The sequence below is a fragment of the Gorilla gorilla genome, chromosome 6 (genome assembly GCF_029281585.2).
Source record: "Gorilla gorilla gorilla isolate KB3781 chromosome 6, NHGRI_mGorGor1-v2.1_pri, whole genome shotgun sequence".
Taxonomy (NCBI): Eukaryota; Metazoa; Chordata; class Mammalia; order Primates; family Hominidae; genus Gorilla; species Gorilla gorilla.
Genome location: NC_073230.2, coordinates 36,134,030 through 36,157,115, shown reverse-complemented (window position 1 = coordinate 36,157,115; position 23,086 = coordinate 36,134,030). Strand labels below are relative to the sequence as shown.

The 23,086-nt window shown below is 42.2% G+C and overlaps 1 protein-coding gene across 7 annotated transcripts in view; it reads right to left on the bottom strand.

Moving 5' to 3' along the window:
- Positions 1–23,086, bottom strand: part of CREB5 (cAMP responsive element binding protein 5) — a 415,936-nt gene that overhangs the window by 118,943 nt on the left and 273,907 nt on the right. The window contains exon 1 of one of the 7 annotated variants that reach the window (XM_031013297.3): positions 20,215–20,430. The exons of the other annotated variants lie outside the window; for them this stretch is intronic. Coding sequence (XP_030869157.1) covers positions 20,215–20,261 — 47 coding nt within the window. The 5' untranslated portion in view covers positions 20,262–20,430. Of the gene's footprint in view, positions 1–20,214; positions 20,431–23,086 lie in introns of those variants that run through there. 7 annotated transcript variants of the gene reach the window in all.

Below are 23,086 nucleotides of genomic sequence, written 5' to 3'. Positions count from 1 at the left end.
CACAGATACCTACATCCTAAAGGGCAAAAGTGCTAGAAAGATTTTTTTTTTTTTGAGATGGAGTTTTACTCTTGTTGCCCAGGCTGGAGTGCAATGGCACGATCTCAGCTCACTGCAACCTCTTTCCCCCAGGTTCAAGCAATTCTCCTGCCTCAGCCTCCTGAGTGCCTGGGATTACAGGCAACCATCACCATGCCCATCTAATTTTTTGTATTTTTAGTAGAGATGGGGTTTCGCCATGTTGGCCTAGCTGGTCTCGAACTCCTGACCTCAGGTGATCTACCCGCCTCGGCCTCCCAAAGTGTTGGGATTACAGGCGCAAGCCACTGCACCCGGCTGAAGATTTTTTTGTCTCAAACACACTTTTGCCTGTATTAGCAGGAGAAACTCTGGAACCCAGGTTTACATTTTAATGGACTTGTTTTATTTTGATATTTCTCTCAACCCTCTTCTCAGGATATTTATAAGTACAATTGAAATGTCTGTGTCTGTTCGTTAAAGGCATGGAATTTTAAAAGGCTTACTTTTCTTTTAAGTTCATTCTAAAGAATATTTTGTTTAGGTTTAAATGATTACTTAAAAGCCACAAGGGGTTTATATAAAGTGTTTCTTCTAAGGTACTTTTCTCTTCCCTGGTGGCCCTGCATGTTGCCAAAGAGAGTGACTTGCTCAGTTTCTCAAATTATTCCTCAGACAGTCCTATTCCTACTTGCAAACAAATGTGGTATTTGGGGTTTCAAGTTTAAAATGCAATTTGGTATCATTTCAGATGTCTTCCTACAGCTTAATAAACATTTTCCCCAGAGGGACTTGGGGTCTGATTTTAATTTGTGGTAGGGTTATGGGCACAGTAAATGTCAATTTTAGCTATAGACAGTAAGTCCCTAGTATAAATAGAAACGGAAAGTGACTGACAGTACACTTAAAGAACATGCAAAACATTATGCTTGCTCACTGGCGGTAAGTGTTCCCCCAAAAATCCCTTCACTGGTCTGTCATGATAGCTTGGTTTTCTTTTCTTTCTTTTTTTTTTTTTTTGAGTCAGAGTCTCACTCTGTCACCCAGGCTGGAATGCAGTGGTGAGTGATCTCGGCTCACTGCAACCTCTGCTTCCCGGGTTCAAGCAATTCTCCTGCCTCAGCCTCCTGAGTAGTTGGGATTACAGGTGCCTGCCACCACACCGAGCTAATTTTTGTATTTTTAGTAGAGACGAGGTTTCACCATGTTGGCCAGGCTGGTCTCGAACTCCTGACCTCGTGATCCACCTGCCTTGGCCTCCCAAAGTGCTGGGATTATAGGCGTGAGCCACCATGCCCGGCCGATAGCTTGGTTTTTTTCTTCAGATTCCTGACCAGAACAGAAAGGCCAAATTGTGCTTTCTTAAGATGTGTCAACCTGATGATCACAAAATGACAAAGTGAAGTAACTGAGTCCTGCATGATATGGCTTTGAATATGAATACACCAGCAAGAGTGTCTACTGACTCAGCCAGTCATTTGCCTGGTGATCTAGGGCTGTGTCCTCAGTGCCTCTGAGTTTCTGTTTCCTCATGCACACACACACACAAAATGGCTGAACCAACAATCTTCAAGGGCCTTTTCAACCCTAAAGTTAAATGAGTAGATATGATCAAGAGAGAGTAATCCGGCTGGGTGCAGTGGCTCACATCTGTAATCCCAGTGTTTTGGGAGGCTGAGGCGGGAGGATCTCTTGATCCCAGGTGTTTCAGACAAGCCTGGGCAACTTAGCAAGATCTCATCTTAACAAAAAATTTAAAAATGAGCCAGGCATGGTGGGTGCCTGTAGTACTAGCTACTTGGGAGGCTAAGGTGGGAGGATCACTTGAGCCCAGGAGTTTGAAGACACAGTGAGCTATGATCATGTCACTGCAGAAACAGAGACTCTGTCTTAAAAAAAAAAAAAAGTGAGAGATCCAGAACTATTATTTATTTCAGGGAAGCAACACGTCAGTTAAAAGTAGATTTTCCTCAAAGGTGGACACATATAGATGAGTAATTCCTTACTGGTGGTTGTTGGACTTTCCTTTCCTTGAACAAAAGAAAGGCTCAAATGATCTCTGAGTGCAGGTAACATTTAGCTGAGGAGGGCAGCAGGAACCAGGAATCGTGACAGGTAGGCGAGGAGGTCATTTCTTCTCACATATGAACAATAATCCTTTGGATGAGCAGGAAATAAAGGTTTCACTCTTTGTGCACTAGAATAAGTAATTTATTAGTAAGTACAATAACATCTTTTAGGAGAGGTAGGACAGGTCCCCAAATAAGCAGTTCTGTCTTTTCAGTGTTGGAGCCATCAGACTCATTGGGACTAGGTTTAAATTGGACATTTTGAGAATGATGAAAATCCTCCAGGTCTGCCAGGAAAAACATTTCACTACTTCATAGTAGATGATACCTGACACCACCTGCTAAAGAGCTAAGACGACATTCCCTAAGTGCCTAGGTTGAGTCCTATGGATCATCCAGTCCACGGTGCCTGTGATGGTAGGTTTTATGTCAACCTGACTGGGCCATGGGTTGCCCAGATATCTGGTTAAACATTATTTCTGAGTGCACCTATAAGGATGTTTCTGGAAGGGATTAACATTTGAATTGGTAGACTGAGTAATGCAGTATACCTTCCCCAATGTGGGTGGGCTTCATCTAATCCATTGAGGACCTGAATAGAAGAAAATGGTGGAGGAAGGATGAGTTTTCTCTCTCTCTGCCTGATTGCTTGAGCTGGGACATCTGTCTTCTCCTGACCTTAGTCTGGGAGCAACACCATTGGTGCTTCTGGTTCTCAGGCCTTCAGAATCCAATTGGAATTTACACCATCTGCTTTTCTGGGTCTCCAGCTGGCAGATGGCAGATCATGGGGCTTTTTAGCTTCCATAATCTGGTGAGTCAATTCCTTATAATAAACCATATATCTCACTCTCTTTTTGGTCTGTTTTTCTGGAGAACCCTGACTAGTACAGTGCTCCATCTTTAGATCTTTCCCCTCATATTTCCTTAAATATATTTGGTAGAAGTGAATTAGCAGAATTTAGTCATTAACTTTGAGATTCCTCATCTTGTACTTCTAATCATTCACCAAGTTCTATTCACTCCACCCCCAAAATAGACCTGGAGTGTATCCACTTGGCTCCATCCCTACTGCCAAGATCCTAGTCCAAAACACAGTGTTGTTTCTCTTGGTTTCTTCCAACAGTTTCTGCCTCCAGTTTTGCTCTTCTTCTATCCAAACTCTGTCTTGTAGCCAGAATGATCTTCATAAACCAAAGATCTGGTCATGACATTTCCCCGTTCAACATTCTTGCATGATTTTCCTTAGCATTTAGGATGTTTTCTCAGTATCTTTTATATGTTCTACCTCATTGATGCCTGTAGTACTATCTTTCCACCTGGCTTGAAAGGGTCTATCCACCCAAGCTTCCATTCATTTCCTAGAATGTGCCACACTCTTTCCCACCCCAGGGCCTTGAAGCATCTTTTGATCTTTGCCTGGAAGGTTTCGCCGTCTGCTCTTTTGTTGACAAATTCTCATTCATCCTTTAGGTCTCCTTTTAAATATCTCTTTCTTAAAATTTTCTTTGACCCCCAAATTAAAGGTCAAATCTAGCAACCGCAAATTTAAAGGGTCACATAGGCCCCTGTGGTTTTCCTTCATGCTATTCCTAACAACATATTAATAGGTATGGTTATTTTGTTTAGTATCCATCTCTGTGATTAGTCTCAAATCTCCCTGGAGGCAGGGGCTATGCATTTGGGTAAAATCATTCTGGTTTCCTTTCAACATCGGGAAAATGTAGGCTTACTTTCTGGAGGACACTGCTCCGTCTGGATGGAGAAGCAGAAAGGAGAACATCATAACATAGTTGGAAAGGCTTCGAGAAGTGAACAAGATTGATCCAACATAAGCGAGCACCAGACTGCTTGCCTCATGATATTGGTAATAGATCTTTCTGCTTTTCTGAAGCCTGAGGCTATTTCTCTTGACAAGCACAAAAGTGAAAATGCCAAATGGAAATGTTTTCTTTCCAAGGCTTATAATTTTGCTTTCGGGTAATACTGAAACATTCAAGTGTTCTTATGAAAGTTAAGTGCTTTCCATTTTCACCATGGTTTCAGTTGTTGAAGCTCTCCAGAAGGATCAAAACCTATAACTTTTATATAAAATTCCCAAGCATCAAATATATATGCCAAACAAACCTCTTTAATTAAAATAAGGCTGAAAGAGCTATAATTATAAGTGCCACGGACTGCTATTCCTTATAAGGAAGAAAACTGAAAAAAGCCCTTCTGTTATATTACTCAAAAACAAAGCAAACAAAATCAATGATTTCAAAGTCTAGCATGGCTGAGAAAATTCATTTTCTTAATATGGATTGAACTTCAGAGTGATAGGGCAGAGTGGACATACAAGAATGACTGTCTACAGCAAACTTCTGGCAGACTCTTTGGCCTATTGGTTCACAGCCAGTATTTGTCTTCATAAATGAATTCCACATCTTTATTAAGTTAAGTATTTCTCTTTTTATTATTTGAAACATACTTTAAATATTTTGTTTTATAACGTCCTGGAAACTGATACAATTCCTTCCAGATCAAGGAAGATGGTAAAAATCAATTATTTTTTTTACTTATAGAGCAATTACAAAAAAATTATGCTCCAATTTATCCATTACTATAAATATCATTTGATGTCATATGTGAACAACTTGGGCAGCTGGAATGGAAGGTGTCCTTCTGACTAGGTAATTTTTCAAAGAGCTCTAAGTGACTATTAGATAGAAATATATACCCCTAGTTTGAGTTGAATTGTAGACGAGTATGTAGTAAGAATTATAGATTTTAAATTGGAATCAACCTTTTATAAGAAAAACCCCTGCAAGAACCAACCAAAACACATCAAAAGCCTGAAGTGAGCTTCTAATGTCAGATCCTTTACAGAAGCAAGTCACAGTGTGTAATTTACAGAATAAATCTTATTAAAATGAATTTTATCTGCCATTGATGGAGTTTCAAAGTTGGCCCATTTACAAATGAGTTAATTGGCTTTATCCAAAATAAGAGGGATTTTGGGGGGCCATTTAACTCATTAGAATCGCTGGTTCAGGGTGTAGAGAAGGGCTGGGCTTCATCTCCCCAGCACCCGCAGAAACTAGACTTGTCTTCCCTGCGCCTCAGAACCCAGTTCTCAAAGCCTCCTAATGGGTTTCACTGTTTTCTTTCCAGCGCTTATCATAATCAGGGAGCTGCACATTTGCATCCCTAATGGACCTTTTTCAAAAGTGTGTTGACATTTCAGTAGGTTTCGAATAGCTCTTAATGCTTCTCTCAATTTGGGCAGGTGCCCACAAATCTCCTTATATGGGTCTCCACATATAGACTGTCTACTTTACTCGCAGGGTTGGAGGGTTGTTTTTTTTTTTTTTTAATCCCTGAGAACCTATCTTAATTATACTCTTAAAAAAATGAAAACTCAGAAGTTAGATGACTCAGAAAATGACCATCTAGCTGGGTGCCTACACGCAGGGCAGCATCTTAACTCTATCTGTGAAACTTAGGCCTGAGTTAAAAGTATCCTCCCTTGTGTGGTAGATTCACTTTTTGGAGCTTCTATTTTTATCGAAAGGAAATAGATATAAATAAGGCCATCAAGATAAACACAGGTTACAGGAGAGAGTTGAAATCAAGCAGGAAGCTCTTCATCTGAGCACAAACTCCCCTGCGTTTTACTCCTCACTTTTCCTAGGAGTACTAAGAACTCAGAAAGCCTGCAGAGGGCCGATTTTAGTCCCGCCTAACTTTGTGTGACTTCAGTAAACATTCGATCCAACAGAAACACAGCTAAAATTATTTTTTAAGTTTTTTTTTTGTTGTTGTTAAACTTTTACTCAGCTTCTGCTGTGTCTCGGGAACTGTGCTGAGAGCCTAGCGTGAATAAAAGATCATTGCTGCCCTGCAGGAATTCATCATTTATGAAGGCAAATAGCCAAGGAAGTCAGCTGACGGTGTAATGGGAGATACCCCTCAAAGTGTTATTTAATACCCTGGGGGTTCCAGGGGATGGTCCTCGAAGAGGAGACATATGAATTTGTTCCAGGAAAGATGAGAAGTTAGCCCTGCATCGTGGGAACACGCATGCATGTGTGTGTGTGTGCTTGCGCGCGTGTGTGAGTTGGAAAGATATTGGTAGCAGGGCTCCAGGCAGAGCTTACTGTCTGTGCAAGGCAGGTTGTTAAAATATGTCAACAAAGGCCAAGAAGATATTAAACAACTACTGTCATTCATAGCTTAATAACATGAAAACGATCTCTGGATGATAACAATCCTTTCTAGGAATATCGACTGTCTGATGTACGTCCATTTAGGTGATGCCCTTGTATACACCAAATTGGGAACTATATACATATAAAAATGTTAAAACTGATTTCCCAGTATTTCAGGTAGGTGGCTGAGTTACAACTTAAAAGAACCATTTGATAGACTGTTCTGCACACTTTGGTCCTTTTTGCATTAGAGAGAGACATTTGGGGTAAGTGGGAGGCAGGCACTGGAGCTCTTGGGCAGGGGACTCGGTATTTTTCAGAGCAAAAAAACCCCTCTTGGCCCTCCTGTTCTACATTAAGCTGCTTGGAAAAGGTAAAAATAGAGCCATAATTTGGCCCTACTATTTCTGTTTCTAAAAAGCCTTTTCCAAGACAGAAAGTTGATATAACTTTTTTTTGTCTCCAGTATTTCCAGTTTTCATTTATACAGTTCAATAAATATAGATAAGCATAAGTTGGTGGGAGTCAGGGGGTAGATTTTAACAATCACTGTTATGCACTATCTTCCCTGGAAGTGCTGAAAGTGGTTTTCTGAGTTTAATGTGACATTTCCTCTCCCTTTTAGGTACTGCTTTTGCAACAAATTAATTTTGGTTCCTAGAGAGCACACTCCTACCTCAAAGTGCTGTGTGAGATGCTACCCTAACAAGATAATAAATAGATTTGTCCATGACTTCCAGCATAGCATTAAAACATATAGATTTAAAGATAGCTTTTTCTTGGTCTACAATGAATTGAAATCTTTTGAAAAAATACATTGCTATCTCCTAGTTTCTTTCTTTTCTTTTTTTCACTTTCGCAGGGCAGCAAAGTTAATACTCTAGTTTCTAAACCGATATTGGCAGTCACTGAATATGCCCTTTCTTTCAAATGAAAAAAAAAGAAGAAGAAAGAAAGGAAGAAAGGAAGGAAGGAAGGAAGCAAACCTTGGTCATCCTGGCTTAAATATGAAAATGAAACAAGAGTATGAGACAAGGCAGCCTCACAGAGCAAATGGCCCAGCCCATGGCTTCCCACCCAGTCCCTCTCCCTCCCTTATTGTGAGTATCTCGCTCAAAACCCACTTCTGTGCTTTTGCATATGAAAAATGAGGCTGTAAAAGGGTCAGCCTGTAAAAGGCATAGCTAGTAAAAAATAATTGGAGGGCATTGAATACAGACGATGTGCACCGTTCATAAGATAATTAGTCCCGGGATCCTTACTATGTTGCTCCTGATGTTCCTCATGCCAGGAAGAATTCTGAGGTGTGGAGAAATTATAACACAGCTTACTCAACAGAGAAGCTATAACAGAATGCACATTTCCAAGACCATTCCCAGCAACTTGAAAGCCTCATCCCATGTCTTGCCTTCATAAAACATAGCATTTCCACACTGTGGCTGTTTTAATAAACCAATGAATAGTTCTCTCCAATCTGTTTGCTTTTAGTGAACTTATTTTCTTTCCCCAAAGAAGCTGGCACTATAATGTCAGACAAATGTCTAGAATAACCATGCACTGCTCTGGACACCAATGAATAAAATATAGCAAATACTGCCTATCCTCATGGTGCATTATTCCACTTAGAAAATGGTATAATTGGATAGTATTGGGAGGGGATTCATGTATTTTTGAGTCGTGAGGTTATTTTCTGGTAATTGCCTGACTCGAAACTTTAATCAGGAAGTTCTCTTAGCCCTGTGAGTGTGGTTTTTTTTTGGGGGGGGGGGGGGTTGGGGTTTGGGGGATGAGGAAGAGAGACTATTAAAGAATTGAGAAAATGGCTAAGTCCCACAGGCCTTTTTTTCTTGTCATACAGTTGTTGTCAAAAAGATTCACTATTATGTCTGGGGATAGGGAAACTCAATGGCATTTTGCGTTCAGTAAAAACGTCTCAAACCATTTTTCAAACATTTTGAGGTTTGGCACAAACCTGAAATCCATCTTGCCAAGCACTTTCCCCCCTTAATTCTTAAACCCATGTGTCTTTCAAGGGAAATTTAATCCGTATGTTTCTGATTCATTTACACTTAACTCATCAAAATGGTGTTTTGTAAGAGCTATTTGATGTTCAAGAAGTCTTATGAGCTTCTCTTTTTATAAGTCTGAAAAGCCTTTCTTTTTGAGAACCCAGAAAATTGTATTTTACCAGCTGTAGGCCAAATGATTTGAGCTGTGTTAAAAATCAAGAACCTGCTGAATTTAGGAGGCAAACAGCAGACACAATGACATAAATAAACATCCATACGTGTCCACCTGCTCATACATCAACTGAAGACCTTTCTAACTCATTCCTTCCCTGAAGAAGTCTATCTCTTACGGCCAAAGAACAAATGACAACGCTGAGGCAGAAAAGAACGATGGTCCTACAGCAAAAATCCCCATTGGTTCTGGAGATTCCCAGTTGCGATTCCCAGCTCAGAATCCATGGAAATAAATCAGATTGCATTTTGTTAGATGAATCTATTACCTAAGAAATAAATTAATCATTGAAGGCCAGAACTAGATGGATGTCATGAAATTTCTAATCCAGTAGAATTTGGATTTTGTTGCAAGGACCTCTGGGAGGGGGTGGGGGTGACTTACGGGAGGAGATATGGACCAGTCAGGGATCTGTTTTCCATAATGGGCTTTTCCACAAGAGGATTTCTTAAAAAGTAGTCTGAGGGTACCCTCAGTTTGAAAACAAAATACCTTAATTTTATATGAGGACACAGAGTTTGGGGAAAGGAATATAGGAGTTGGGACAAAACTTGAAATACAACCCAGGTCCTCTGATCCTTGCCCAGCATTCTGGTGGCCTTTCTATGATACCAGTGTGTTTCCAATGCTGACTGCACTTCATTAGGGGGCCAATTCATGAGAAATTGGTGAAATCAGCTTAATCTGACATTATCAGCATTTTAGAACAATAGATACATATCTAATACATCAGATATCCAAATAATGTTATACGCAGTAAAAATTAAGTATTATTCCATAAAAATTATGTGTGTGTATATATAAATATGTATGTGTGCATATTATACACATAATCCAATGTACATATGTGTGTGTATATATATATACACATGTATATATTTCCATGGGTATATATACACACAAATATATATGTGTGTATAACACATATACACACAAATATATATGTGTGTATAACACATATACACACAAATATATATGTGTGTATAACACATATACACACATATATGTGAAGTATATATACACATATATGTGTGTATGTAATGTGAGTATGTGTGTATATACATTACACATTACATACACACATATACGTATGTGTATATATACGTATATGTGTGTATGTAGTGTGTGTATGTGTATACATGTGTACATATGTATATATGTGTAGGTGTATATATATGTGTACATATATATGCATATGTGTGAGTATACTGGGCTGTGATACAGAATATATTTCCCACTATTGCTCATATCAAAAAAATTTAAAAACTACTATACAGAAAACCACATTTTCTTCCCGGATGGTTCAGCCAATAGTGGTTTTCAATTTGCCTCATTAAAGATCACGTGGCTGGAAAAACCCTATAAGATCCTCCTCACTTCAGTAGAGGAAATGGTACAAAACACTGGCCCATTTCAAAGGGAGCTTAAATACACAGCTCAGAAGAAACGAATGAAGAAAAAGAGGAGGAGGAGGACAGATAAATCTTTGAGAAAAGAAAGGGTCATATCCATCTTCCTATGATTTACAAATGGCAGGAAGGATTTCTGATTTGCATTCAGTGCATCTGCACAGCTGAAGATGCAGACATATGAGCCCCAGCATAGTTCCACAGTGTATTTTCCAAGCACTTAACAATCATTAATTAGTTAGAAACATCCTTTCAAGGTCGGGAGGCACAATAGTTCATCTCCACACAACGGAGCTTTGGAGGCTCCCAGGCAGCCGAATGGTACGGCACCTGGGTAATGACTGTGGGAAGATTAATTGGGTTAACTGGCTGTGAAGAATCTTGTGAAAATGCTGCTCCACTGCACTGTCAGATGTCAGAGAAGGCCAGCGTCCTTTGTGCCTAACAGCTGAAAGCTGCCTCCATGGGAAAGGATGCAAAGTCATTAAAACAACTATGAATTACCCTTTGCTCTCTTTTTTTCAGAATCATAATGAAGTGACAAGTTTTCTGTGGTCACAAAGTGCTGGAGTCTCTTTGGGATTAAAGTGCAAAGTGGGGCTGTTTGGGAATTGTGGTCTAAAACTGTTCCCTAGGTGGGGAGGAAGAGGGAGGAAGCAGTGTGTTCAGAGCCCAGAGGTCACATCCTGCAGGTGGGTGGGTGCTGGTTCTGGGGCAGCTTCCAAGCTCTGTCCTCATCAGACATGCACTCAGTGTAGCCAGGGCTCAGGCAGGGAGAGGGAGGAGAGAAGAGAGTGGTGGGAAGCAAAGAGCTGGACTCCAGGACATTTACCCCAATGCTATTAGGGCCCACATCTTCTGGCCCACTAACTAGACCCCAGTGGGGCTGATGGCTGGAGGCAAAAAGCAAGCTGTCTTGTGGCCTCTGCACCCCTCTCTCCAGACCAGAGGGAGGAGTCTCTGCACAGCTGCCTGAATGATTTCCAGAGTCTCAAGGGCCTGCCTGTTGGTTGCTCCCTCCCACCCCACCATCCCCAGGAGTCAGAATTCAAAAAGGGACTGCAAAGCATTAGCCTGGGCAATATGACAGAATTCCTGGCACCAGGAAGCTCACTGGCCTGGCAGGGCAGAAATGTGCTCCTCAGCGCCTTAGAGCTTGGCCTGGGCCCTGACACCAATGGTTTTATGATATAGAATAACTCTCTTCACATTTTTGGATGGCTTCAGTTTCCCTCCCTCCCTCCTGTCTAGCTCTGTGGCCCAGGCTGTAGTGCAATGGTGCCATCATGACTCACTGCAGCCTGGAACTACCGGGCTCAAGTGATCCTCCTGCTTCAGTCTCCCGAGTGGCTGGGACTACAGGTGCATGATACCATGCCCGGCTAATTTTTTAATTTTTTTTGTAGAGATGGGGTCTCCCTACATTGCTCAGACTAGCCTCAAACTCTCGGGCTCAAGCTATTCTCCCATCTTGGCCTCCTGAATTGCATGCTGTGATTACAAGAGTTAGCCATCGTGCCTGGCCTTTGATTTCTTAATCTGTAAGGTGAATGGGTTGGGTTGAAACATCAATCTTTAGGTTCTGGCTTCATCAGAGCATTTAGAATTATAAGACTGGGTCAGGCTAAGTAGCTCACGCCTATAACCCTGCCTACTCAGGAGGCTGAGGTGGGAGGATTGCTAGAGTCCAGGAATCTGAGACTAGCCTGGGCTACATAGGGATACCCAGTCTCCACAAAAAAATTAAAAACATAGCCATGTGTAGTGGTGTGCACCTGTAGCTCCAGCTACAGGAGGCTGAGGCAGGAAGACCATTTGACCCCAAGAGTTCGAGGCTGCAGTGAGCTGTGATTGTGTCACCAGGTGACAAAGCGAGACCCTGTCTCTAAAGAAAAATTTTTAAAAAAGAATTATAAGATGATTATTCTACTACTAAGGAAGTTCTGGATGGTGAGAGCAAATTCAAATCAAATGACGTTCCCTGTGACCTGTACACGTCACAGGGAGCTTCCTGTTTGCCCTCACAGGAAGGAAATGGCAAAAAGCAGCCATGTACTGAACTAGGGCAAGATCTGAACTCAGAAAAATAATCTGGCTATAGAGAGGCCACTGCATGATCCATATTAGGGTGGATGCTGGTGAGAGCAAAACTAAAGGCGAAAATGCTACGCAAGAGCAATTTACATCTACATTTACACTAAATGGGTTTATTATAATTGCTGTTATTATGATTAATTTCAGAGGAATTAAATGGGATCAGTCCTTTATTGCAAAGTGTTGCTGAGCTGACGGAAGTGTTATGATAAATAAGAAGGTCAAGAAGAGGCAGATGCAAAAGAAGTTACTCTATGCCATCTAAAAAAGAAATCTACTACTTAACAAAAAGCGGTGAAAAAAGACCCTGCTCTTTTGATGTTGAAATAAACTACAGTACATTGAAGTGAGAGCTGAAACCTCGTTTTCTGACCAATGGCATGTACAGCCAGAAGTATGATTCTCTCTTCATCTCTCCACCCACTCATGACCTCACCTGCATTCTGTGACTTGGTTTACCTTTCTTGGAAGGAACTGTTACATGACAATATTTCTCTCTACATTATTAATGCCCAAAATATATTATTATCCAGACTTCCAAAGAAGTCAACTGGTTCCATTATCAAATAACTAACATTTGCTGAGCACTTACTATGCTAAGTGTATTATGCTCTTATGAATTCCATTTCATAGATGAAGTAACCGAGGCTCAGAAAGCTTCAATAGATTGTCAAAAATCACATAATTAGCAAATGGCAAAGCCAGAGTTTGCCCCCAGGTCTGTCTGACTCCAAAACAATCCACAGGGCCCAATCTCATCTGGCCATATTGATTACGAGTAATTAGGCTTCCCCTCTCTGCACAAAAGCTTGTTTTGCAGACATTTTCTTTCTTTTTTTTTTTTTTTAAGCAGTGATACAAGCCCCATTGAGGGCAGAGGGGCAGAGCCAAGTGGGCAGACAGGCCCAAAAGGCTGCAAGAGGGCCAGCTGGACTGTCTGCCATGTCAGCACATGGGTGCAGCCCAACATGACTTCAATTCAAGATCTTTGATTTGCAAAATAAAAAGTTGATGGACTCCTAAAACATGGTAATTCATGGTAGGCATTCCAGTTCACACAACGCAGTCTTCTGACCCTATTTTCCCATTAAGACGAGTAATCAAATCTATGCATTAATAGATACCTTGACATTCATTGGGGGCCATATTATTGCTTTTCCTAGGCTTTGCTTTTTGGACACATCCAGTTCTATTTTAGTTATTCAGATGGAAAAGAAAAAAAACCATAAAGCAGAATTCAGTTTTTTGGTACCATGTGAAGAGAGAGAAAGACAGACTTTGTTGCTAGCTAGGTGGGTCTTGGCTATTGTCTAACTACTGTCCCACTCTCCATAATAATTGCAAACTATTGATTAATTCTTCTTGGGTACAGCATTGCCTCATCAATCATTAAATAAGTTCTCCTGCCAGTGCAGGTACAGGAAGGAAAGATGTATGGACTTGTGTTAAAGTGTTTGCGTACTATGGAGTGGATTTTGGAGTGCTAAGTCAATTTCAGTTTTCAAAGGTGTGTAAGTCTTTAAGAAATTACTCTTGTTGTAACCCAAACTCATGAAATGCATGCCTCTGAAAGCACCCAGTCTTTCATGTTGTTGTTGTTTTTTTGAGATGGAGTTGCTCTGTCACCCAAGCTGGAGTGCAGTGGTGCGATCTCGGCTCACTGCAACCTCTGCCTCCCAGGTTCAAGAGATTCTCATGCCTCAGCTTCTGGAGTAGCTGGAATTACAGGCATGTGCCACCATGCCCGAGGTTGGCCTGGTTATCCTCAATTTACAGAGAAGATAGAAACTGTGGCACAGAGAGGTGAAGTGGTTTGTCAAAGTCACACAACCAGTTAAGTAGAAGAGTGATTGAATCCAGGCCTTTTAAATCCCAAAGGCCATGCTCTTTTCAGGAGACCCCACCCTGCTTCTCTGATTAGTAGATGCCTGTATTTTTAGTAGAGACAGGGTTTCACCACATTGGCCAGGCTGGTCTTGAACTCCCGACCTCAAGTGATCTGCCTGCCTTGGCCTCCCAAAATGCTGGGATTACAGTCATGTGTCACCACCTCTGGCCACACCTCTAGCTGCAATCCAATGTAAAAGGAGTCCCCTTTGAAGGTCAGAATCCCAAAAAACCAAACAAAAAGGGAGCAGAAAGGAGAAGACAGTGCTTTATTCCACAGCTGCTGCTTTTTTTTTTTTTTGGAGACGGAGTCTCGCTCTGTGATCTAGGCTAGAGTGCAGTGGCAGGATCTTGGCTCACTGCAACCTCTGCCTCCCAGGTTCAAGCAATTCTCCTGCCTCAGCCTCCTAAGTAGCTGGGACTACGTGCGCATGCCACCACGCCTGGCTAATTTGTTTTTTTTTTGTTGTTTTTTTTTTGTATTTTAGTAGAGAGGGGGTTTCACCGTGTTGCCTAGGCTAGTTTCAAACTCCTGAGCTCTGGCAATCCACTCGCCTCGGCCTCCCAAAGTGCTGGGATTACAGGTATGAGCCACCACGCCCAGCCACAGCTGCTTCTTTTTTAAGTAGAGTTCCAGATTGGCCCAGCCTATTTTCTGTCAGGGACATGACAGGGCTCATTCTCAGTCTACACTAATTTCTGCTTCTTAATGTTGACCTGGCCTTCCTGACCAATGCTTACTAAGTAAAATCTGAGACAATACTTCTTTCAAGCAGCTTGAGACACCATATGCCCTTTTGCAGCTTAGATTCGGGGATCCCAGCGTGGAACTCTCAAGGTGCCTCTTGGACCCCAGAGATGTTGTATAATTCCACCACCTGCCATCCTAACCCTTCCACTTGCCTCCTTGGAAGTCCCTTTCTCTCCAGTCTACAAAACATCCTTTTTTAACCACTAGAAAATATATGTGAGAGGGAGGCAGCAAGTTTAAAAGGTAACTTCACCCAACTAAAGATAAGAATAACACACATATGCTATTGCAAATACAAACTTTTTTTTTTTTTTTTTTGAGACAGAGTCTCGCTCTGTCACCCAGGCTGGAGTGCAATGGCGCAATCTCTACTCACTGCAACCTCTGCCTCCTGGGTTCAAGCAATTCTCTAGCCTCAGCTTCCCAAGTAGCTGAGATTACAGGCACCCGCCACCACACCCGGCTAATTTTTGTAGTTTTAGTAGAGACAGGGTTTCACCATGTTGGCCAGGCTGCTCTTGAACTCCTGACCTCAGGTGATCCATCTGCCTTGGCCTCCCAAAGTGCTGGGATTACAGGCACAAGTCACCACTCCTGGCCTATACACTTCTTTTAGTCAAGCTAGGAACAAAATTCAGTTCTCATAACTGAATTCACTCACCTCCATCTCGCTTTATTTTCTTGTTCACAGTGCCACAGGGCAGTAAGCATCCTTTCTTCCAAACTGTGATGTCCTGTGTCCTTCCCTCCACCCAGATCATGGGAAATTTGGCATTTTAATCGGTAGTATCCTCACCTCACTTTAGTCAGAATGGTCTTTTCACTTCTCTGTTTCTAGGACCTTGTGTGATCTCAAACCTGCTTGATTTCCTGAATTTAAAAAAAAGGCATAACAGAAGAAAGGCTAGAGAAAGAAGAAGGCTAAGTGATGCTGGGACAAGAAGCCCAGTTAGAGTCAGGGAGGCCGTACCTGCAGCAGGGACTGCTGCGAGGAGAATCCTATCCAACAGAATCCTCAACAACAGAAACCACCAAGATTTCTTCCCCGCCATCCCACTATGTGCCAGGAGTCTTAAAACCTTATCTCCACCCCTCGCAATGGCTCCTCGAGGTCAGTCTGGTTATCCACAATTCACAGAGAAGGTAGGAACTGTGGCACAGTGAGGTGAAGTGGCTTGTCAAAGTCACACAGCCAGTAAGTAGAAGAGTGATTGAATCCAGGACTTTGTAACCCCAAAGGCCATGCTCTTTTCAGGAGACCCCACCCTGCTTCTCTGACTGGCAATGCCTGCTTGATGTTATCCCCATCCTTCCTGCTGTAGAAGGGCTCACCAAGGGAAACATGGGAGGGCGAGGAGGAAGAATGTGAGTTCAGCATCGACTATGGTGCTGCTTAGGCATGGACAGCTGGCACTGTTCTGCTCTGTGTCTGGTGGGCAGAGGGAAGAGATTGATGCCTCTTCTGTTGTTTAGCAAAGCCATCTCTCCTCCTCCACCTGCTCACCTGTGGAGCACAGCCCCAGGGACCCCTGTAGAAGGCAAAGCCCATGGACAGGCCATGTCCAAGGGAAGGTAAAACACAGTCACTGTCACCAAGACTCCCCAACAGGTTATTTGATGACTTCCACTGACAGGCAAGGGAATTAGGCCCCTTCCCTTACCAAGTCAGGATGGTGATGGAAAGTTGGTTGGTGATGGTGAGCTAGACCTAGAGTGAACTGGACTCCAATTGCCAGAACTTATATGTACTTGGGTAAGCCTGACTCTCAGTTTTTACATTGACAAAAACAACACACACACAGACACACACACACATACACACACCAAATACAAGTAAAATGGGAGAATTCACAGCCCATAAACTTTTCTAAGAGATCCTGCACATCCTTCAGATTCATGAAATGGTGTCAAAAATGCAGCAGACACAGGCTTTTGTGCTTCAGTTGCTCGCAAGGAGCAGAACAGTATTTTTAATAAATTTATTCCCCCAAAGATTGCATGACTACTTGATAAGTTTCTATAATTTTAACATAAACTGGAGTTTTTAAAGGAGATTTAAGGCTGCATTTGAAAACCTTCAGAAATCATGAAAGGCAAAACTGTGTGTGCTTGTTCATACAGGAACACAGAACAGGATCAATGGATTGTAACAGTGTCCATATTTTGATTGTAGTAATGTACTACCACAGTTTTGCAAGATGTTACCATTGAGGGTAACTGGGCAAAGAATATATAGGAATCTCTCCTTATTATTATTATTATTATTATTATTATTATTATTAAGACAGAGTCTCGCTTTGTCGCCCAGGCTGGAGTACAGTGGCTCGATCTCGGCTTACTGCAAGCTCCGCCTCTCAGGTTCACGCCATTCTCCTGCCTCAGCCTCCTGAGTGGCTGGGGCTACAGGTGTCCGCCATCACTCCTGGCTAATTTTTTGTATTTTTAGTAGAGATGGGGTTTCACCATTTTAGCCAGGATGGTCTCGATCTCCTGACCCACCCACCTCGGCCTCCCAAAGTGCTGGGATTACAGGCGTGAGCCACTGCGCTCGGCCCTCTCCATATTATTTCTTATGAATGCATGTAAATTTATACTTATCTGAATAAAAATTTTTAATTAAAAACCAAAAATCAAAACAAAAACCATGAAACAGAACAAAATAGTCGTCAAACAGTGGAATTAATAATTTTTAGCCATCTGGGTTACCGTGGGTAAGTGTAATGAGCTGAGATCATGTAAGTGCAACCTGGTATCACAGCTGGCATGGAGAGGCCACAGCCAGGCTAGTGCTCCTGGCCTTGTCTCTGTCAGTCACAAGCAGAGCATTTCTGAATATGAGTGGACAATTCAGAGCCAAGTCGACATAAATTGTAATGCTCTAAAAAAAGAAATCATGCCCTCTTTATTCCTGAAGAGTCCCAAGCACACACTTGGCACCATCAAACTATGCACAATGACTAATAATCTTCACCACTGGTTTCATTTTAGCTCTGGGTAATTTCTTCCCACAGATAGGCATAGTTAAGGTCCTTCCCCGTGCGCAATTAAGCTGGGCCATAAGTACATAACTACATACTTTACAATAAGGCTACTACCCCGGATACATAAATATATACTTTATAATAAGGCTACTGCCCTGGAATTTGCCTGAAGAATAGGAGTATTGTCTGGAAAATTATCTAACAAGCACATACAGTTTTGCCTTTCATGATCTTTGAAGGTTTTCAAATGTAGCCTTAAATCTCCTTTAAAAAGTTGAGTTTATGTTAAAAATACAGAAACTTATCAAGTAGTCATGCAATCTTTGGGGGAATAAATTCATTAAAAATACTGTTCTGCTCCATGTAAGCAACTGAAGCACAAGGGTCTGTGTCTGCTGCATTTTTGGCACCATTTCATGAATCTGAAGGATGTGCGGGATCTTTTAGAAAAGTTTCTGGGCAGGTGAATTCTCCCCCTTGTCTACTCTGCCACTCTTTTTGGCAGTCTCACCTAGGTAATTTATCTCACTGAGGTCTCCTCAAAGGTAGCCTTTGAAAACTAAAAAGGTTACCATGTTTTTTTTTTTTTTGCCAAAAAGCAAATAAACAAATAAAAATCAAACTTCAAAGTGGGGAAAGATATACTCCTGTCCATCCTGCCCCATTCATTTCAAGTACTAATTCATCCTCAATTTCAAATGTACTTTTCTCTGAAAAGCTATGCTAAATACTCTGTAGCAAACTTTTGTATAGAACATGGATATAAACATAGAACTTTCGAGTGGAAAGGGACCCCAGAGATCATCTAAGATTGGTTCCCCATGCGGGGAGGAGCTTCTAGCCCACCTTGCCCTTTCCTGCTCTTTATAGTGCCCAGGTGGTTTAAATGATTTGCTCAAGGTCAAGCATCAGAATTAACACTCAGGCCTCCCCACACATCATGCTACTTCCTCCGAAAATTACTTCTCCCCTCTGCTCCCCACTTCCACCTCTGCCCAAAAAAGGAGGAAAGAGAGAAGATCCATAAAGTCATAATTAATGATATCCAAAACATGCATTACATAAATAAACATAGACACCTTTCTGGTATGTGCCGCATGCCTCAATATGCATCCAGCTGTAGGATGATCACGTCTAAATAAGCCCAAGAGAAGTTTTGAAGTTCCCAGAATGAGAAAGTGTTTGCCCTCTTGTTTTAGCGGGTTTCAGTTTATTTCTATCTAGTAATGCTGGATGGTGTCAGAAAGCACCCAACTCAGGCAGCATATCACAATACGAAATCTATTCTATGAAACAGAAATGTGGTAATAATTTTCAAAACATCAAAGTCTCTCTCTCTGAGTACATGAGATCCTTAAAACATTAAGAACACAATCCTTTGCCCCTCTCTCCCTGTATTTCCTGTTAATTTCTTACTCTGAAATATTAACTGTTTCTAAGACAACTCAATCAAGAAGTCATCATCGCCCCCTCACTACTGAAGCATATCATGTAAAAAATTAATTCAAGAACATAAAAGTCTTAAAGATAGCACCGGATTAATTAGCACGTGGAACAACAGAATGTCAACATGCTCAAGCAAATGCACAATTGCTGTTAACCTTCACTGAAATAATAGGGGAAAGGCTATAACTAATTTTGAGGATCATCATCTATTACTTTTAAAACCTGCAGTATATTCTTAATAATAAATGGAACAGCACAATCATTCACTTTTCATACAACACACAGTTTTCCAGTCATTTACAATTCACCAGTTACACTCAAAAATCGCCCCCCCAACCCCCCAACCAACCACCACACCATCACTTCCACCTTTTATGAAAAGACAACAGTTTTAAGCCATTTAAAAAACAGAGAGAGAGAATCCTGGCAGAAAATAATACACAGCTGTGATAATATCGTGTTATTTTAAAATACCATAATACAGTTTTACTTTTAATAATAAAAGATAAAAAAGGAGCGTCTGTGAATAATTAGAGATTGCAGTCTGAAGCCGGTTACAGTCACTGCAATTGATAATAAACTGAAAACCCCTTGAGAGCAGGTAAATGCTTTGCAACCCTGACCCCCTCGCTCTCACATTACTTAACTACCCTTCGGTTCTTGCATTACATCACCATTCAAGCGATTGGTTCCTGCATTTTAACTCTCTCCCTGTCTCCTCCGATTAGGAGCGACACCGCAGCAAAGAAACTTCGCCCGAGTTTGCTCTTTCTCGCTTCGCTCTTTATTTGTGGCCCTTTTGCTCTGGTTGCTTTGGTTTGCTCTGCTTTTTTTTTTTTTTTTTTTTCTTTTTTTCCTCCAACCCGGCCTCTGTTCAACTCATTCAGGTCTCTGTGCTAGAACAAAAACTCTGATCGAAGTGAAAAGAAATGCCTCTTCGGGCAAGAAGAGGAGCGGAGGGGCTGGGGAAAGAGGAGAAGGAAGAAGAGGAGAAACAAAGGCGGGCAGAAAGGGAGAAGGGGCAGAAAATGAAGAGGAGGAGGAGGACGAAGGCTCAAAAACAGAAGGCAGTAGGGGCAAAAAAAATCTATAAAATCAGGAGAAAAGAAAATAAAATTAAAAACAAACCTCATGGACATCACTGAGGCTGAATTCCCTCCTGAGGTGCAGAACATGAGAGCTCTGGAATGAGTGTGTGTAGAATTTGAGCCAAAGCTTAACTAGCTTGAGTGAGTCATATCCTTCCCATTTGATTCCAGGCCAAGCGATGATGTAATGTGCTGGCCCTTCTTTTGCGCCTAGCTCTGGCTCTCCCTCCGGCTGGGCTCTCGCTCACTTGCTCTCTTTCTCCTGGTCTCGCCCTCCTCCCCCTTCTCCTTTTTAGCTCAGTGCTAGTGAAGTCACCATTTAAATCTGGCAGAACTGAAGCAAAAACTTCAATGTAACCAAAACAGCCCCAGGCTGAGTTCCAGACTCGGAGAGCCTTCGTGGTGCACTTGCCCTTAGAAACGGGTAAACAAAGGGGGAAACAGTGCCGCTGGGGATGGCCCTACAGCTGCCATCAGAGAGCTCCAAGAGGGACCCAGAGTTCTGCAGGCAGGGGTCAGCTGGTTCTGCTGGAAAAAAAAAAAAAAAATGCTGGTTTAAAAAAAAAAAAAAGAGTGCCCTGTGTTTGGAGAAAGGGAAATAACATCAAGACACGTGTAGAGATGGGGAAGCAGGGAGTGAAAGATGAGTGTGAAAAACCAACCTCAGTTAGCAGCTTGGGCTTTGGTTCAGAACCAGGTGACATGGTTTCCATTGCCCAGGGCCCTTTTTTCCTGGAGCTGGATGGGATTTTCTGTTGCTGAATGCCAACCACCAGCCCTCCGGAGACTTCTTGCATCTGACCTGCCTGTCAGCGAGGGCAAAACTACTTCTGGTCCAAACATGTGCCCCTGTCTGGAGCCACCAAGGGCTGTGAAATCACAGTCACTTCTCCCTTGGCCCCTATGGGTCACCCTGTCATGTGCTAAAGGAAAAAGACCCCAGCCACAAAACACAAAACTTGCCTTTCTGAGATTAGCACTCCACCCTCAGGTGAACCTTCCAAAGGAGAGGGAAGGAAGACAAGTTCTCCCTTAAAATGAAAGACAGGCTGTGCCCCCACAACTCAACTCGCTGGAGGGGGTGCTGGTGTGGGTGGGGCCGTCTGTGACTTTAAAGAGGAGAACAGACAGTATGTGTGTCTCTTTTTTAATTACAGAGCGAGGAAAAACAGCCTGGGGAGGTGGGGGCAGTCAAACATGATCCTTCACAAATGACAGTGAAGCCTTTTTAATGGCTGAATTCTACCCCTCACTTCACACCTCCCCACTCAGGGCTCCACCACGACAATGACAACAGTCCAGACACTACTCTATTAGCAGGGCTTTTTAACCCCATCCTCTCTCCGTTTTGCTATTTCTCCCCACCCTTCATGTTTCCTTCAAAAAGAAAAAAGTAACATGAAAATGGGAAGTTCGCTAGAATTTTTTTTAAATACCACAAAAGCAGAAGAAAGGCATGAAGCTGCAATTTTTTTTTTCCTTTTCCAAAAATGACCATGGCTTGTGCTACAGTCTATTGCCCCTAATGCCTTTTGTGGCCAATGAATCAGGTAGATAAGACAAACATTGTCTCTGCACGTTGCAAAGCAGAGAGGATCTTGACTTCTAAACTGTGTTTTTGGAGAAATCTCTCAGCTTATTAAAGACGTCCACTGATGGAGGTCAGGGATATTCATCTGAATCCCCTGGAATTTAAATCACAGCTTCAGGGAGTGTTGCTGTACTCAGGGTGAAGAGTTAAAAAGCAATATTTGCCCAAGGGTCTCCAGGACCCTGGGGGTTGGGGTGGGGAAGTGCTTTCTCCAGCAAGCTGCCCTTTGGCTTGACATCCTCAATTGATGCTGATGCCACAGTAGCTCCGAGTGACACCTTTATCAAGGCAGGCAGCTCTGAATTAGAGGTGATCAGCCATAATTACAGCTGGCGCCACTGAAGCCTGTGGCCTGACAGCGGCAAATGTGGTTGTTATAAAGTTTGGTCCACCATGTCAGTGGCCTGTATAACTCATTTACTTCTGACTTGCCAAGCAGACATTGATTTTTCTTCTGCTAAGGGGAATAAATAAAACAAAATTTTCAATAATTTCTACAAGCCTTTACACTTCAAGGCAGGTTGGCAAGATTTTGTATAAGCTACTTTTTCCTTTTTAAATGAGCCATTGACCATCTTGGTTAATATCAAGCTATGGACTTTCACTTTCCCTTCCCTACCCCCCAAATCTCCCCTCCCCACTTTAGTTTTCTTATTTAAATGCTTTATTTATGTTACTATTTTTGGTGCAAAATGGATATGTGGTAGAGTTTTCCAAATTTACATCTTTTTGTAAGCTCAATGGGAAAATGTTCTCTGTAGGATTTTCCTTATACCACATTAGAGGTCCTGGGTGAGTCCACTAGATACCAGGCTTCTGCTGTTTTTCAGTGACATAGGCAAAAGGAACCCTGTGCTTTAAATAGAGGTGATGTAAAGATGGCTTTCCTGTGCCTTGCTTGGGAAGTAACAAAGGAGATGATAGCTTCAGCCAATGCCGGGCACGGATCTCAGATGAGACCCACCAGCATCATTGCTTCTGCCAGGAGGAGTAAGAGAACAAGAGGTTTGAAGGTGGCCAGTGTGCCTCTGATCAGGGAGTGACATCGCCAATGGGTACAGTGTTTCTAAAACCCAGACAAATGCCAAGGACCCAGAAATGTCTGGGTCTGATGATGATGCCGTTAAGCCACCAACGTGCCAGAACACTTCGACATCCCAATAAAACAACTTTGGAGTGCTGGCCTGAATTGAAATCAGTTTCAGAGTTCAAAGGGTCTGCATATTTACATTTGCACTTGTTGTTTGGGACATAAGTATTCCCTCCTGCCCCTTCCAAATCAGGCATTCCACTGGCTGCTGGGTTCCTCCCCACTTGTAAA